The sequence below is a fragment of the Vanellus vanellus genome (assembly GCF_965231255.1).
Source record: "Vanellus vanellus genome assembly, chromosome: 23".
Classification (NCBI taxonomy): Eukaryota; Metazoa; Chordata; class Aves; order Charadriiformes; family Charadriidae; genus Vanellus; species Vanellus vanellus.
The window spans coordinates 6,474,030-6,490,741 of NC_138928.1; the positions used below are offsets into that span (position 1 = coordinate 6,474,030).

General features: G+C 48.6%; 1 protein-coding gene across 1 annotated transcript; it reads right to left on the reverse strand.

Moving 5' to 3' along the window:
• Positions 1–500: 500 nt before the first annotated feature.
• Positions 501–11,383, reverse strand: INKA2 (inka box actin regulator 2). Its single transcript, XM_082494469.1, has 2 exons — positions 11,345–11,383; positions 501–1,512 (listed from the first exon to the last, which is right to left on the reverse strand). Exons 1-2 carry the CDS (start codon positions 11,378–11,380, stop codon positions 520–522), a joined length of 1,029 nt encoding a protein of 342 aa, XP_082350595.1. The 5' UTR covers positions 11,381–11,383; the 3' UTR covers positions 501–519.
• Between the last annotated feature and the right edge of the window lie 5,329 nt (positions 11,384–16,712).

The window sequence follows — 16,712 nt, forward strand, 5'->3', positions numbered from 1 at the left end:
TTAAATAACAAGTGCTTCAGGTACAAGGCTTGATTTGCCTGGTTTATCACCCAGCTGTAAGTGCACACAAGCAGGAATAGATTTTTTTTAAAAAACTATATATATATTTGCACACTCATACACACACATGCACACAGTGAATTTTGTGTTGCAGCTATTTTACCTACAGATGACGGAATGGGCCCAAAGTGGCTGCTGGAAGCCAAGCCCCAGGAGCCGGCTGTCTGTGGCCCCACTCGCCCTAACGCTGCTGAAGATTCCGATTATTTTTGCAAAGATGGGTCCCCAAGAGTCCCCCACATGGGGCTGTGTCGCTGCTGCTCCGACTGCCCCTGAAGCTGTAGTTCTCTGGAAAATGCCACTTGCAGGCGACCGAAGCCCACAGCGCGTTTTGCAGAGGACTTCTCTTTCATCTCAGTCCATATTGAGAGCTCGGGCTCTCCTGAAAAGCTGTGTATGGCCTCCAACTCCTCCCCAGAGAGGAACAAACGCTCGGCAGAGCAGAGAACACTGACAAACTCAGACCCAAACAGCTGTATTGATGTCAAACCCAGACTGGGTGTAGTCTATGGTATCATGGACTTTCTTGGTGCCAATTTTGGGCTTCTCGCTATTGCTTTCTGCCTTTGGGCACCTCTCCGCTTTGCTGTGATGGTTCTGGATGTTCCCATGAAGCGGGAAGTAAAATGTCCCCTTGAGTTTGTTAATTTTTTTGGGTCTCTTAGAAATTTCAGGCTGTTTGTCTTCAGGTGGAAGCCAGCAAGGTTTCTCCTTGAGAAGCCTGTCTCGGTCTGGCCGAACGCTCCTCAGGAACTTCTTGAAGATGTTGGCTGTGAGGGAGAACTTCCTGCAGAGCTCCTGGGATCTGCTCATGGACAGAGACGCCTCACTCTTCTCCCCCTTCTTATCCAGCTCTGGCAGATCCAACCAGTTCCCAACCAAGTCTGCGAAGATGTTATCCCCCAAGACCAGCGGCTGCCGGTTCCTGCTCTGGGACATTAGGGAGGATGTCCAGTCATGGCCATCGTCACATCCCGGGCACTCCTGGCATGCCGGCCACCCCCCAGCTGTGCCCTGGCTACTGGGCTCGAATGTCCTTGGGCGGACGTGCTCTGCTCTGATGGACACAGAGGAAGGTCCTTTTGGGAGACAAACATCCTCGCTGCAGAGGCTCCAGAAGGAGGAGGGGGTGTCTCTGAGGTGGCCACCCTCCAGGAGCCCAGCGGGATGGGACAAACCCACTGGCCGTGGCACGGCACACGCGAGGGACGTGGGGCAGCGCTCCTCCACCGACACCTCCCCTGGCAGCTGCTCGTCCCGCCGGGCCCTGGGGACATCCCTGCTGCTGCGGCAGCACTGGTGCTGCTCGGTGCCAGAAACGGTGCTTCGGCTCCCTGAGATGTCCAACTGCTCCAAAGCCGTCTGGACCTGGAGGAGTTTCAGCTCCTGCAGCGCACCCATCATGCAGTTCATCTGCTCGTGCAGCCCGTCTCCGACCTCCTTCATGGATAGCTGCGAGGGAAGGAAGCAGACATGGAGTCAGTGTCCCCAGGAGCCAGGAGAGAGCAAGAGAATTTTGCCCAAAGGGCAGGAGAGCTGGGCTGAGCCGCTTTCCGAAACATCCCCTCTTCCCACTGACTGCATTTTAGGTGCATCCTACCTGTAGTACATCCATTTCATGCAACAGCAATTAGATATTTCTTAGATTGTCTATGAGTTTCCCTCTAGGAATAAGAGAAGCTGACAGGAGGAGTGGATTTTTTGACCTGACAACAAAAATAAATAGCTTCAGTTTCCATTAATTGCTTGGCAGAAACCCAAGGCGTACAACTATGAATGGTTTTGGCTGCCACCAGTTTTAGCATATTCTTCTCCTTTTGTGTCTTTTGTGCCCTGTAAGTAACTGAAATCAGGAGTCAGAATAACGAACAGAAGCGCTTTCCATGGAGAACCTTGTTTCTTTACCTAAAGTGCTGAAGTAAATTAAAAACAAACCCCAGTAAGAATCACGTTGTTACTATATAACGCGTCGTCAGATCTTAACAGCCTCCTTACAGGCACCTCTTACTAGAGGACAAGCAAAGACATTTCGATGCACTGGAAATCTTGTACCAAACAACCAACAAACTCTAAAATTACTTACATTAGACTAGCAAGCCAAGCTAGGACCGTTAGTAGCAGCTCTGCTTTATCCCTGAACCTTGCTATAAAGATTTAACTTTCTATACTAGACTTAAAATAAGCAAGTCATTTTCCAGAGCTTCTGAACTCCCCCTCTCCTCTGTCGCTCTGTTGCTTTCTCACGTAGGATCTGGATCATATTCCCAAAGCGGCATCATAAAACAAATGGGCTATACTTTCCAACAGCTGCCACTTTTTCTGTCCTTTTAGCAGGGAGGGGGAGTGGGGCGCGGGAAGGAGAGGGAGGAACAGCAGGGGACGGCAGGGCTGGAGGTGAAGACATGTCACATTGATGTGAGGTGGTTTGCAGAAGAGATTACCACTGTCTAGGAAAAGCTTCAGCCTACGCTGCCACAAACCGTTTTAAAGGCTCGTCACAATTTTTGTACAGCAACAGATCTCAAGCTTAGGGTGAAAAAGGACAGATAGATACATCTTATGTTCAGCTTTACATTATCAAGCTTTACTTTCTTATCTCTCCATTTTAACTAAGTTAGTTCAATTACTCGCTCTATTTCCATTTCTCTACGTGGATCTGACCAGTGAGAAAGCGCAGTCATCAAAACACTGGATCCTCTGTAACAACCTAGCTCCAGAAGCCGAAAGCTCCTCGACAGTTTCTGACCACAAATCTCCATCTCAGAAGCCCAGAACCTAAGACCAGCCGGCAAGTTACAATGGTTTTTCAGAGCGTCACTCCCAAGAAACTTATTTATCACCCGGAACGAGCACACAAGCTATGAAGATAGAGAAAATCTGTTTAGCTCCCTGATTACCCTCTCCAGTGCCTCCAGCTATCTAATTTTTTAACATCAGCAAATAAACCTCTGCCTCTGCAGACATGCAAATAACGCCCCACTTACAGACTGGCCGAGCTCCGGGGTTGCCCGTACAAAAGCCGGGGCCATATGCTCCACAAGCCTCAGACAAAACTATCACCTTACCTCTCCAGATTTGCTGTAATGCTTCTCCTCCTAACCTTTCTCGCCTTATTAATGGAAGTCTGTTTTATCTGGGGCTTTGAACAAGCTGGATTTGGAGCCAGCCTGGCCCCTCATTGGCCACTTCCCACCAAATCCCCTGGCAGGCGCAGCGCTGTAATCACGGCACGGTGAGTGACGAGGGTCCTGTGCTAACGACTGGGCTCATCAAACCCTCGGCATATGCTGGACGGCTCCGCTGTTCACCTCATTGATTCAATTAACTCCCCCACGATGGGTGGGATCGTTACAAAGCATGCCTCATCCAGCAAGGCTCTACTAAGCATTAACATTTCATAGGCAGCGCTTATCGTCAGTGTGGCCGTTTCTCACTGGCAGATCCTGTCTCCCCCCAACAAGACAGAACCTGAGCCCCGCGACCTCGGGCTCCAGCACTGTTCCTTCTGAACAAACGAGCTGGTTCTGCCAAAGCTGGTGCCAGCACCAGCCTGGGGAGCCCCAGCCACCGGAGGAGGAGCGGAGATGTTCTCATCTGTGGAGACACCTTCCCATCAATGACTGCGAGGTTTGGACACTTCTCCCCGATGCTGAGGGCTGGGCTGAGCCGGCCCCTCGACATGGGCACTTCTGGGATGTGACTGGTCTGTCTGGTTTCAGCAACCTGCTTTGGGGTGGGAGGACTCCTGCCCTCCGGGCTCAGCCTCTGTGTCCCTCTGCATACGTGGATCCCACCATCAACAGCAGCGTTTTACAGATCCTGAGGCTTTTAACTCTGCTGACAAAGACTGCTAAAACTTCGGGTTGTGCAACTTAAAAAAACAAAGCAAAAAACCCCTCTGCTTTATCTTTTGTTCTTCGTGGTATCTGTTCAGTCTTTTACAGAACCGAAGAGGGAGTGAAACCCAGCCCAAAATGAAGTCACTGCCTGGTGACCAAACAGTCCTGCGGGGCTTGGATTTCATCCACTAGTAATTACCCTGTGGTAATTAAGAGTACTCACCCTGGAGAGAAAACTCGGGAGAGAAAAGAAAAAATAATATGGAAGTTTCTTCTCCAGTGTGTAACTGGCAGTGTGTAACCCTCCTCTTTGCCAAGGAGATCCCAGTTCTCCCAAGTTCTGACTGGCTTCTCTGAGACTCTCCAGAAAAGGAACGCTCTCCCCCAGAGGAGAGACCACCACCCTGGCGAAGGTTCAAGACGGAACTATCTGGGCTGCTGCAGGAAAGAAAGTTTCTGCAAACAACCCAGCAGATTGGGCTGGGAGTCCAACGGATGCTGTGACTGCAGGGTGATGGGGGCTCGAGGCTGAAGGGACAGCCCTCGTAGCCGCGCTGGCTCTGCGGTCACACGCTGCGTGTAGAAGGAACTGGAATTTGTGATGAACTACAGTGCAATTCCAAACAGAGCGTGAACATGACACAAAACCCCAGAGAGCCTTAGTTTGGCATGGAGAGAGACCCCGACCGTATTGCCGGGGTTACGCAAGTGACATTATGCAAGCTGGCCACCACGGGGCATCAGGAGATGCTCTCTCTCGTGCATGTTTGTGAGCTGTAAATCTCAAACCTGTTGTCGAATCGGCCCCGCGCTCAGCCGTGCTGCAGAGAGCAGGGGAACCGCTCTCACCGCACAGCTCCGGGGCGGGCACAGACCTCGCTCACCGGCACCCTCCCGCCCTGTACCTGCTGGGCTCTGCTCAGGGCGCACGAATACGTCAGCATTTCAAGGGACTCTGGGGGTCTAATTTGGGACACTGTGTGCCTCAATGCAAGCGGCTGTTTGGCACCAAGAAAAGCCAAATTAGAACTATGACAATTTGCAGATGTTCGACTTTATACAAGTTAAAAATCAGATGCCTCAAATTGCATCTCATTATTATTCCTGAAACTTTTGCAGTCCCTAAAAATTGGCAGGAAAAAGTTGCAGTCTTATTCTGAACAAGCCAACACAGATGCCTTCTGTAGCAAGACAAGTACGCGCAGGGCTGAGCGCCGTTGTGACGCGCGTGTTCCACCTCGGCGGCTGGGATTCAGTGTGCCACGAAAAATGTTTCTCCTCCAGCAGTAAGGTATTACCTCCAGATCAACCCTCCAGTGAGGGCAGGGACGGGGCAGCTCTGGCTAAACGCTTCTCCGAAGCAAAGCTTGCTTCAACTACAGTCACTCCGGACACTGAAAACGGAGGTACGACATTCAAAAGCTTTTCAAGCACTTTTAAATGATCATCAGGGAATATTCAACGTGACGGGGGGAAAAACCCCAAATAAAGCAGTGAGCATCTTGCAAAAGTAGCAGAGTTCAGCTATGGAGCTTTTTTACACCGGCAATTCTGAGCAGCGAAGGTATCGCTCACTTTGTGAGCCGGGCCTCTTTAATGATTCCCTCAAAATACTTATTCCCAGAACTACAACCGCAATTGGTTTACACAGTTTATAAATCAATGATCTTCCACCACTGATTAACACGGCAGGAGGACACCGTGCCCCAAGGAACATCCTCCGGCAGTTTCTGGCATTTTATCAAATTCAAACCCAAATACCGGAGACTACAAATAAGGGAGATTTCACTCGTCACTTCCCACTTCACGGGTAAATAAGTAACTTTTTTAACCCGCTTTGGGAGCTCATGTTTTCCTATTAGTATCTCCATTCACCAAGTTCTCAGAGTTCAGTTCCCATCCATGCCCTGGAGCCACAGCTGTCCGTATTCCCAGCCCATCCGCACATCTGGCCTGCCCGGCACTGCAGCAGCTTTGTGATGCTGACGGGAGAAAAGGCAAAACGCAGCTAACGGGCCACGGCTTTCAGCTGAGCTCAGAGAACTCAACAGAAGAGCTCTGAGCGTGTTTGCTGTAACGAGGAGGAAGACAGATGTCCGGCTCTAAGGCAGAAGAAACGCAAAGAGAGGAAGTCATTGCTAAGAGGACAGGAAAGAACAAATGGCAAATAGCAGTTCTTAATAATAGTGCTGATGGGCAACAGAACCAGCAACAAACAATTGGTATTTAAAGAGGATGACATAAGAGAGGCCAAAATTATTTTAGAACTGCTGAGCTGATCATATTGTTTCCGTGTTTTCCTCTGGGTCACTAACTAGATTAATCTTCAACAAGCCTGCAGTTGTGGCTGGGCACAGCTCTTGGGAGCGCTGCACGGCTCGGAGCGCTGCTTGCCAGCCTCACGTTGCACCTTTCTTCTCCGTCCCTCGATGGATGCCCAGGGCCTGCAATCTTCTTTTTGTCCTTGCATTTTATCACACAAATTTCAAGTCTCTTTTTTTGCCTCATCTTTCCAGAGTGTTTTAGGCGTAACTGAGGATGTTAACTGTGAGCTCACAGTTTAGCTGAGAGAGGAAGGATGCTGAACCTTTACCAAAGATTTTTTTTTCCCAATAGTTTAAATAGTTCTTAAACAGATGTTAACCACAAAAGACATGGTTCACATCACTCAATTAACTATCTTCCTTACTCGATTGCCTTCCCATCCATTGCGATGATATTTTTCTGTGCTTCCCAATCCCAATCACACTTGCTATGTTTAAAGGCAAATTCGAAAATCTGTTCTCTACAACCAGGAAATAAATGCACCAAAACCAACTTCAACCTTCAGACTTTTACTCACTGCCCAGTGATAAGAGAGAGCACAAGCCTCAATGTACAGACTGACCATTGAAGATGAGGGTTAAAAGTGTTGACTTTCAGCCCAGTGGTCTGCTTCTCTGGGGGATGTGGTCTTCAGCGCTCCTGAACATGTGCAGCTGGGACCCTAAAAAATCCACTGTCATCTTTAGGAGCGTTCTCTGGAAATGAACAAGCGAACAAAGCCCCTGCCTGCTTTTCCTCTCCCTGGGTTATATGTGACAGGACATCCGCTGTCAAGTTACTCTTTTGCACCTTCCCTTAAGGCAACACCAAGGAAGGAGATTCTGTGATAACCACCCAAGTTTCTAACGCCACCTCCAGCAGCCATGGGTAAAGCCACCCTTAAAGGGACCGTTTTGTCGGCAGAGACACAAATGGAGCAGTAATGAACACCCAGCCTACTCCTTCTCGAGCATGACACAGTTACCAGAATAGGACCCAGTGTGAGACAGAGTAAAAATAATTGGCTGTATTCTTCACTCAGACCAAATGTTCTATTCCTGCAAGATATTCATAGCAAGAAACACTGTCTACCAGGACATAAATTAATGTAAGAAGGAAGTCAGACTCTATCAGACTCAATAATTTGATTCACTTATGACAAATGTGCAGGGAGAACATTCCAAAGTTCACGGCAGAGTGGTGGGGTTTGTTTTAAAAACCTACTTTAATACTTTTCCCCCTAGAAAAAAAGCAACAAAAAACGCAGAAATATCCCGGACTCCTCAAGAAAGACCAAAACATGCAAAGTAAAGTTACAACTGGAGCTAACTTGACTGCGACCCCTCACCTCTTGCAGCCATACAAACCCCAAGTGCAAGATAAATCTGCCCCATGAACTCACCAGTCCCCAGCTAGATAGTAAGTGATTTATTCTTACTGTAGAAGAGCCTGGAAACCCCAATCCCTTGGTGCGTATGTTGATGTTACTATGTATAAATGCAAACAATCCCCGTGTCAGAAAGTGTACGGAGGTAATGCCATCTGCAGCGTGAGACACGGAAATGAAATTCCTCTCTGCTAATCCCCGAGCAAGACAATTCTTGTTAAATCTGATCTTTCAGCTGCGATAACATTCTGTAACTCGGAAAGCAGACATCATATTTCTGTGCTTCAGAATGATGTTTGCAGACTCTGAATCCAGCTGGTAAAGTCAAGAGGACTTTTAGTATGGGGATTAATTGCATTAATGGAATATTCACAAGCTCTGTGGCACATTGCACAACTGCCATACAAAGGACAGATGACAGAAGGAGTGGAGAAGCACAACTTTTTCCAACACCAGACCTACAAACCAGCACTGCATATTCTCGCAAACCACACCGTGTCCGTAAATCTCCAGGGGCTTTCCAGAGGAGGTGAACAAGGTCTTCTGTATTTCCTACATACAGAGACCGAGGTGCAGAGAGCCGGCGCAGCTTGTCCAAAATGGCTCCAGAGGCTGGTGCCGGCACCGGGACGAGGACCCCGGCTTCGGCATCAATCGCCTGCAGAGCTGCCCCGGTCCGGCAGCCGGTGGGGATGAATGGCTGTGTCAGCTGAGGCTCTCCTGGCTGCGAGGCATTTGCATGTGGAAGCTTCTGAATGGATTCCAATCAAAGGGACACCACACATGCCAGAAACTATCAGCTTACTATGGAAAACGGGCGATTGGAACAGGCGAGTTCTCATCGAACGGAACGGGTCAGATTCATCCTCGGGACCCACGGCAGAGCTGGCAGAGCTCTCCCAGAGGGAACGGGAGGACCGATGTAAGCACGCCCAGCCCCACGCTCATCCCTGACTTGTCTGGCAAAGCGCGGTGTGATCGCAGCGCACAGGCTGTGTGCTGGAGCGTCTGGGCACACCAGCAGCCCCAACCAAGCACAGGAGTGGTTAAATATGTTTTTAATGCACAAAGCAGGAGAAAGACAAATCAGAGCTGGAATCCCCGAATCCCACACTGGTTGGGGATAGAGTTGCACTTGAAGATAACCCTTCCTTGGGAACTGGGAGCTGTGCCAACAGCCGCTCTTTTTTGAGAAAATCCCCTCCTCAAATCCAGCCAAAGGCTGTAGTAGTTCACACGGAGACAAACTAAACTTCTGCTAATCGAACGGCCTCTAACTTTCACGTGTGGCACTGACCAGCCTCAGCGAGCCTGCTTCCTCAAATAGGGCGTTTTTGCAGAACTTCCCTGCGTGACCCCTCCATCCAAACCACCATATCTCTAAACTCGCAATGATGCCCTGGAACCGGACTCCCGTTTAGCTGCACACGGGGTGGCTCATTGTCTTCATCTGGCCAAGTCATTCCCACCATTCCTCCCACATGAGTCGTGGTTCTGGTGCATTTGTTGTCTGGAGGCATGACCTGCCCAGTAATGAAGAAAGTGGAAAAGCAGCAGGGTCAAAAGGTTCGGTTCCCACTCACCACTCAATGCAGATGGTCCCAGCTGTCTATCGCACTGCTTGCTGGTCTTTAAGGAAACATTAATCTATTTTAATTCCAGCCTATCTTGGCAGTATTGATTTTTAAAAGCTGATATTGCTCAGGATATCATTTATGGTTGTTTTAATGAATACAGTCCTCCAACCTTCCCTAAATGCAATCTGCAGCTCACTGAAGCTGCTGCCGAAGGGAATCACTTCTGACGGCGTGCAGTAGGGCTGAGGGTCTCCCGGCTGTCCCACCCCGTGGGCTGTCCTGGCACCGCTGCGCACACAGCAGCTCCAGGACTGCACTCTGATACCCTGAGACTTTGTTGTTAAAGTAAGTTTTTAAGTCTGAGTAACAAAACTTAGTGGGTGGGAGGCGGAAGGAATGGGACTAGTAAGACCAAATGTAGGAAGATTGAGGCTACTTTCAGCTAGGTCACAAGTAGTCCCACTGAAGGTGACAACTGCCCCTTCCCAGTTTTTTAAGCCAAGCACATACATACATTTTTGGCAGGCTAAGGTATCGGTTTATTAATGCAATACAAATTGTCACGCTTTTCCAATTAAAAAAAAATTATTACTGCATTATAACACAGGTATGAACAAACCCAGAATTTTCTCATTTTAAGTATTTTTTTGGTTTTCACATTAAGTGTGAGGGAGCTGCTTTCCTTTCACATATATTCAAATTCTTCAGAAGTTATGCTGCGCGCTACAAAATAGGCATATTTTAGACTCACAAGTAAAGGTGCAATGTTTAGGCTTCTATAAAAACATACTGCTCCGATACTGAAACTGATCTGTTTAGAAGACAAAAGACAGATTTAGGAACCTTATGCTAAGCACGCTTTTTTGAAAGTTACTCTTTTTACCCATCTCACCTTCCAACTTATTCAGATTTTAAAGATCTTCCAGATTATAATGTACATGTCCTGTTTTGCAGCGTGCGTTTCATTCATCACACCCAGGGTACAGCACACCAGTGACTCCCATTTCCCTTTGTTTTAGTTTGTCCCCGGCTCCTCTGTTTGCCAGGGAAACACTGGTAACGCCAGCAGGTTAAATGTCACTCTTTGCTGCCACATTTATTCGGAGTAGAGCGCTGCTGCCCAAGCCTGTGTTTCACAAGACGCATCCCGTCTGCAGGATCCAGCGCAACTGCGAGTGCCTGATCCTGCCCTGGCCTCCGCCGGGACTTTGCGTGTCTCTCTATTGATTCAGGCGCTGTCGCTTACATGCGAAACGTCTCCGATAATGCAGGCAGCACAGCGATGCTGTGTGTAAGCCCATTTTGTACAACTCCGGTTAGCACAAATACCAGCTGAAATCGACATCCCGCCAAGTCCTAAACTGGGAGGCTTTTGTGCATTGAGAAACTTCACCCCCCCGACGTTGCTCTGCCTCCTCTTCCCCTTTTGTTCTTATTATCTACGTATCTGGGCGACGGGACCCGGTTCTGGACAGGGTCAGTTCTTCCCACCGCCCGCCCCAGCGCACCGACGGCACCTTGAGGCGTGCGGACAAGCCCGAGCAGGCAGAGCCAGTGCGGGTACACCTGACGGGGAGCGGGAGGAGGGGAAAACAGTGTTGATTTATGACAAAGGGTTCCCTATTAGAGAAGAAGTATTTTCAGAGGGAATTGGCGGTGGCGAGCGTGCCCTCCCTTCGCGTCATTTTGATCCCCGTAAACTTAATCTTTATCAGAGGTGTCTGCAAATGCTTCTTTTAGTTCTGATCTATGCTGGCATCTTTCTTTTAGAGCTGGTGACCCCCCCCCCCCCCCGGAGTCCCCCTACCCCTCCCCGCGCCCCCCCGTGCACTGTGTCTCTTCCCCGCAGCCGGGCGGACCGGCAGCATCCCACCGGCCGGCCCGGGGGGCACAGACCCGCCGCCCCATCCACGGCCGGGGCGGGGGGGGGGGGGGGGGGGGAGGAGTGTCCAGCGGCGGGGGGGGACCCCGAACTTCCCCAGCCGGGGGAAGGCTGGATGCGGTCGGGACCTGCCGTCCTGTGGAGCCCCCCCCCTCCCCCCGCCCCGGGGCTATCCCCCTGACACCACCACCACCACCACCACCCCCCCCCCCGCCGAGCTCCGCGCACCGCGCAGCCACCGCGGGACCGGCCCCGGGTGGGGGTGAGGGGACCCCCCCGCCCGCCGCCCCCTTACCAGCTCCTGCTTCAGCCGGCGCAGGTGGTGGTCCATGGCCCGGCTCGGCGCGGCCCCGCCACCCGAGCGCGGCGCGGGGCGGGGAGGGAGGGAGGGAGGGCGGCCGGGCGGGGGGGGCCGGGGGGCGGCACCGGGGGCGGCGGCTGCCGGCGGGGCAGAGCGCGGAGCGCGCTGCCGGGCGGCCCGTCCGCGGGAGGGCTGCGGGGACGGGGAGGCGGCGGGAGCGGGCGGGGGGGGGGGCTCATGCCCCCGCTGGCCCCCGGAGCGCCGGTAAAGGCGTCAGACGGGGAGAGGGTTCTCGCCTGGGAGACAAACCCAGCCCGGGAGCGCCGGGAGCGCAGTCATCCCTCCTCCCGGCGGGGAAGTTGGGCGGTTTGGTTTGTGGTGGTCCCGATCCCGCGAACTGCTCTGCAGAGACAGACGCCCCCCCCCGCACCTCCCCAAAAAGCAGGGATTAACCCCCGTGGCCCGAACCGAGCCGCTGGGGATTTCTCCCATTTTTGTTCCAACCGGGGCTGGGTTGCGTGAAGGCACATCCCTCCCGGCCCAGAGGGCACTTGGCCACCTCGGGGGATGTCACAGGTCCCACAACCGCAAGCCCCGACCCCCGCACATGGCGGAGCCGTGGTCAGAACGCCCTTTGTCAGGAGGAGCTTCGAGGGCTGCAAGAAACAGGTGTCGAAAATTCTTAGCATGGATTTATTTTCAGAACAGCAGTTTCTCCCTCGCAGCGTTTTGGCTGTCGGGAGTCTGCAAACACAGCAGCGACGGGAAACTGTGAGGGGCTGTGAGGGGCACCAGGGCTGCCGCAGCCGCGCTCCGCTGCGGGACAGATTCTTTTACTTCAGATCAGCGACCTCTGATATCGGTTGTCACCACGGGCAATCACACAGATGGACGTGTGAGCCAGGAAAAACACAGGCGCTTTTGTATCATCAGACTTTATAACTGCATTGAATTTGAAAGGCTTTGAATTTTTCAGCATTTCTCATATATATATATATATATATAATTCTCAGCTTATGTGCAAAATGTGTTGTTTAGATGGTAAATGCGGAGTCCTCTGTAATGGGTTAGCAAGGCTTGTCTGAATCATTCTGCAATGGTAAAGAACTCAATAGGATGAGAAATACCTACTTTGTGTTTTCAAATTTGGAATGAAAAACTTAATTACTTGCTTTTTCCCATAAACTTGAGTATTGACAAAGACTGGCTAGAATCTTTGCCTTTCCAGGTCTTTATTTTCTGAAGGAAAACATTTTCATAGTTGGTAATAGGATTGTGTTTGTTTGTAGAAATCAACCTTGGTGTTTTGGAAAGCTGACCTTTGTGTCAAAATCCAATTTAAATAAGAAATTTGCAATATGTCCTTTCATATATGTTTGGGAACCACTTTAGAGTTAACATTTATTGATCCTTCTAGCATCTTTTATTGTTCAAAATTTCCTGTCTCTTTACACATTTCAGTGTTTCTGTTTTGTATCTATTAAGGAAGCAGAAAAAACGCATCTCTTTTCAAGGATCTGTAGAACATGGGGCAGTAAACATATTAATGTATTCAATAAATGACCTTATCAAAAAGTTAATCACTTCCAATGGGGTACGCCGTGCTGTGAGCAGGATACCTCAGTCTTGAATCTTTCTTAGCGTCCACACCAACTAGCCCAGCTATGATTTTTTTCTTGAAACCTGGCTGGATCTGTTGGCCAGCTGGTTGTTCCCCCTGGCCCCGGGTTGGGGTATGTATGTCCCCAGCCTACCCAAGCATATCAAGTGTCATATGGTAGGTTTGAACAGCCAGTCAGTGGTGAAAAATCAAATAGATGGCACCATGTGGAGAATACAAGCCGAAACGCCTGCCTCCGCCAATTATTAATAGTACAGGGAATGACCCAACTTCCCTTTCCTCTTGCTGTGCCCCAGACGAGGATCTGTGCTGGAGAAGAGCCTCAGCCTCAGAGTGCAGGTTTCTGTGTTGCTTGGGTGGCTCAAGGCCTTTATTTCTTTTCTGCTACTGGTGCCATATTTTTATAATTTGTTGTATTATCTCAGTTCTGTGTAGTAGTAATGTGTAGACACTACTTCTTCCTTGTGGCATAAGCTAAAACATGATGGCGTTTTCTCTTCACATTTCTAATACATGGACTGAGGTTCAGCCTGTTTGAGCTGAAAACTGACTGTGAGCTTGATTTATCCAAGCCAGCTTTGAACAACAGCATTTTTAGGTATCTTTTACATTTGGTAGGGAATAGACTGAGAGCAGGCATCAAGAGGGAATGACTTCTGTTCTCCCGGGGTTACCACGTCTAGACAAAGTAGACTGCTGATGAGCATTATGGATTTGGCAGCTTGAAAAACTGCGTGAAATCAGACCAGCGATTATCCCAGACAAGGATGCTCTGCCCAACGTTTTCTTTACAATACCATATTTTTTTTTAAAATCACGTAATTCCTGAATTTCTTTTAACTGATGCTTTTCACAGTGCTTCGAATATTCCAATACAAAAGTGATACAAAAGATACACATGTTTTTTCAAGCATCACATCTAAGTTAAACACTAGTATATTTTCCAGCACGTCTAGCATTCAGGAGGCCAACTGCACATGTACATGGCAATTGGCACAGGCTGTGTTCCAGAAAGCTCATGGAACACTCGCAAGACACTGAACTCTGTGATCTGCTGGCAGATGAACAGGGAAGAGTTTTTATCCTCTGCTTGGTTCTGTTTAAGGTCATCTTTTTGATCCATTTTTCAGCCTCCGAGGCTGCTCATGTCCCGGGAGGCTGATAAAGGAGTGCATGAGCACAGAATAAAGAGAAGACCAGAATATTCATGTGCTCCGAACTCCTGGGAACTTGCAAGAGAAGAGAAAATCTGAAATATTTTCTCAGCAGGATTTCCCTACTAAGCAACACTTTTCTGTGTGGACAACTGGTTCAAAGCAGCGTTGACACTTCATGCCAGGCCCTGCACTCCTTACACTCTGCCGTGGTGTAAAGCATGGGCAGATGGTTCAGTGCACTGGAAAATCAGGTCTCCAAGAAAATACAGAGCTGAGAATAAACCGCCCTGAAGCGGAAAGCTACATGGCTTATTTCAGGATAAAATGAAAAACTGAGATCCTTGGGCAAAAAATAGAATACGCCTTCAGAGTGGTGTATTCCACTTACATGAACTGCCTCATTCCTTCCCATTTGAGAAAACATCCATCCCTTCACAGCTGAAGGCTCATCTCATTTGTTGTCTTTCAGTTCATTGATCTGGTTTCTCAGGGCTTTCACGTGACTGTCCTTTGCTGAACTAACAAGTGTAGTTATCACTGAATTTTCTTTCATTTTTACTTGCATACTGAAGGCAAACCTTTCAGAATTTCTTCCCACTTAAGCTCAGAATGACCTGAATTGCATCCATCTTTGTTTAAATCCACTGGGGCATAAACATCCAGCCAAGATAGGTAAGAATATAATGTCAAAACTTTAATTCTGGTTTTATATTTGTGCATAAAGATATAAATTACCCCTGAAAATTTCTTCCATTAAGCCTGATTTATTGTATGCAGTCTCTGCACTTGTGGCCTTTGAAGTTCCTGACATGCCCCTACCTCACTATGTCCCCATCCCAAAAGTAAAGCTTTTAACTCTGCTCCAGCCAAATCCCAGCTCCTGACATTCCTCTGCTTGCACTGGAGTGCCAGGAATAAGTACCAGGGTAGGGAAATCCTTGTGCATTCACTGTGCTGTCTTATGTTAAAGAACTATTGGATTACATCTCGGCTGGCTGCATTTTGGTGACCTAGATTCTGTTCATACTAGCTGAAAAATAATTTAGCAAACCTTGGTATAAAAGCGTATCTAAGATTAAAATGGGCTGCTATTTATTTATCTGGAGGAAAAACACAGAAGCGAACTACTGGCACTTCTCACTGGTATACTTGAAATAGCTATTTTGAACCGATAGCCTGATGTCTGCTTCCTTTTTATCTGTAGCTGCCTCTGGGTATGTATCTGCAGTGACACCCACCCCCCCACCCCCTCCCTTTAGATTTCATCTGAAATCTGTGGAGTTCTGGATTCTCCTGAAGGACATGCCTGACAAGGAACCAAATCCATTCAGCAGAAGGGCATTACAGGAGGGCACTGTAAGACCCCATCATCATCATCATAATTTCTAACAACTCCATGCACCAGGCTTGCTGGAAAAAGGCCAAGACTTTGCCAGTTACTAAAGCAACAAAGAAGGTTCTGCTGCCCCAACGAGTTGCTACTCATTGGTAACTTGCCATCCAGCTTTTTTTTTTTTTTTTTTCAAAGGGAAAATGAATGCGCAGGGTGCTTGGAGTCAATTTTTGGTGGTGAATATGAAGTCTCTGTCTATGCTAATATCAATGGCCCTTTCACTGTAATGTGCTTTACTGTACAGAGAACAAATACAGTTTCCATGGCAGTATAAACACAAATACATACCACACTCCAAAGAGTGAGTCACACGTGCTGCAGAGAACGGAGAAAGTTCACTGTCTTAAGCTGAGCAGTTTATCCAGTCCTTCAAAAGGTTACAACAAGAATTTAACTGTTGTGAATGAAGAGTAAGTTCCACATAAAGAGGAGATGGATAAATCTGTGGTGACTACTTAGTACTGGTACTAAGTACTGGTCAAGGCGTTTCTTTGCATTGCACATGTTAGCCTTAGGAGGGGTCAGCACAATGCAAACTACACATTGAATGTGTGATAGACCTTTGCCTTGCTGCTGGAGTTTGAAGACAAGTGCTTTATAGTCTGAAATAGCGAGAACCTGACTTTGAGTATCAGCAGCGTGCACTTGACAGGTGTCTTGTAAGATCATTTATCCAAAGCTGAGACATTGATATGTAGATTCAGAGGAAAATGAATCTTGGGTGGAATTAAAATCAAATATGTAATATGCACTTTGTAACAGGGAAAAAACATGGTGAGCCCCATCTTGGGGGAATAAAATGTGCACACAATAGATATGGGAGCAAGAGTTTTCCCTAGCAAGAGTTTTCTTGTAAGTCCCAAAACCTAGAGGTTTGTTTATGACCCTAAGCCAGAGACTTTATATCCCTTCCTAAGAACCAGTTATTTTTTTTTTTTTAATATTACAGCTCAGAAGGTCTTATCTACTTATTTTACTAACCTAAATCCTTTCCCAGGACCTATTCTGCCTGCTGAATATTCAGATTAACTGTTAAGATTTCCAAAGGCTGCTTTGAGCAGGAATACTGCCTTTGGACCTTACTGCAAGCAAAAGCAAAGCAATGTCATGGCAAAACTGCAGATTCCTCTTGGCTGGGCTGACATGTGAATGTCGACGATGTGAATTCAGTACTTGAGAGTCACTGAGGTA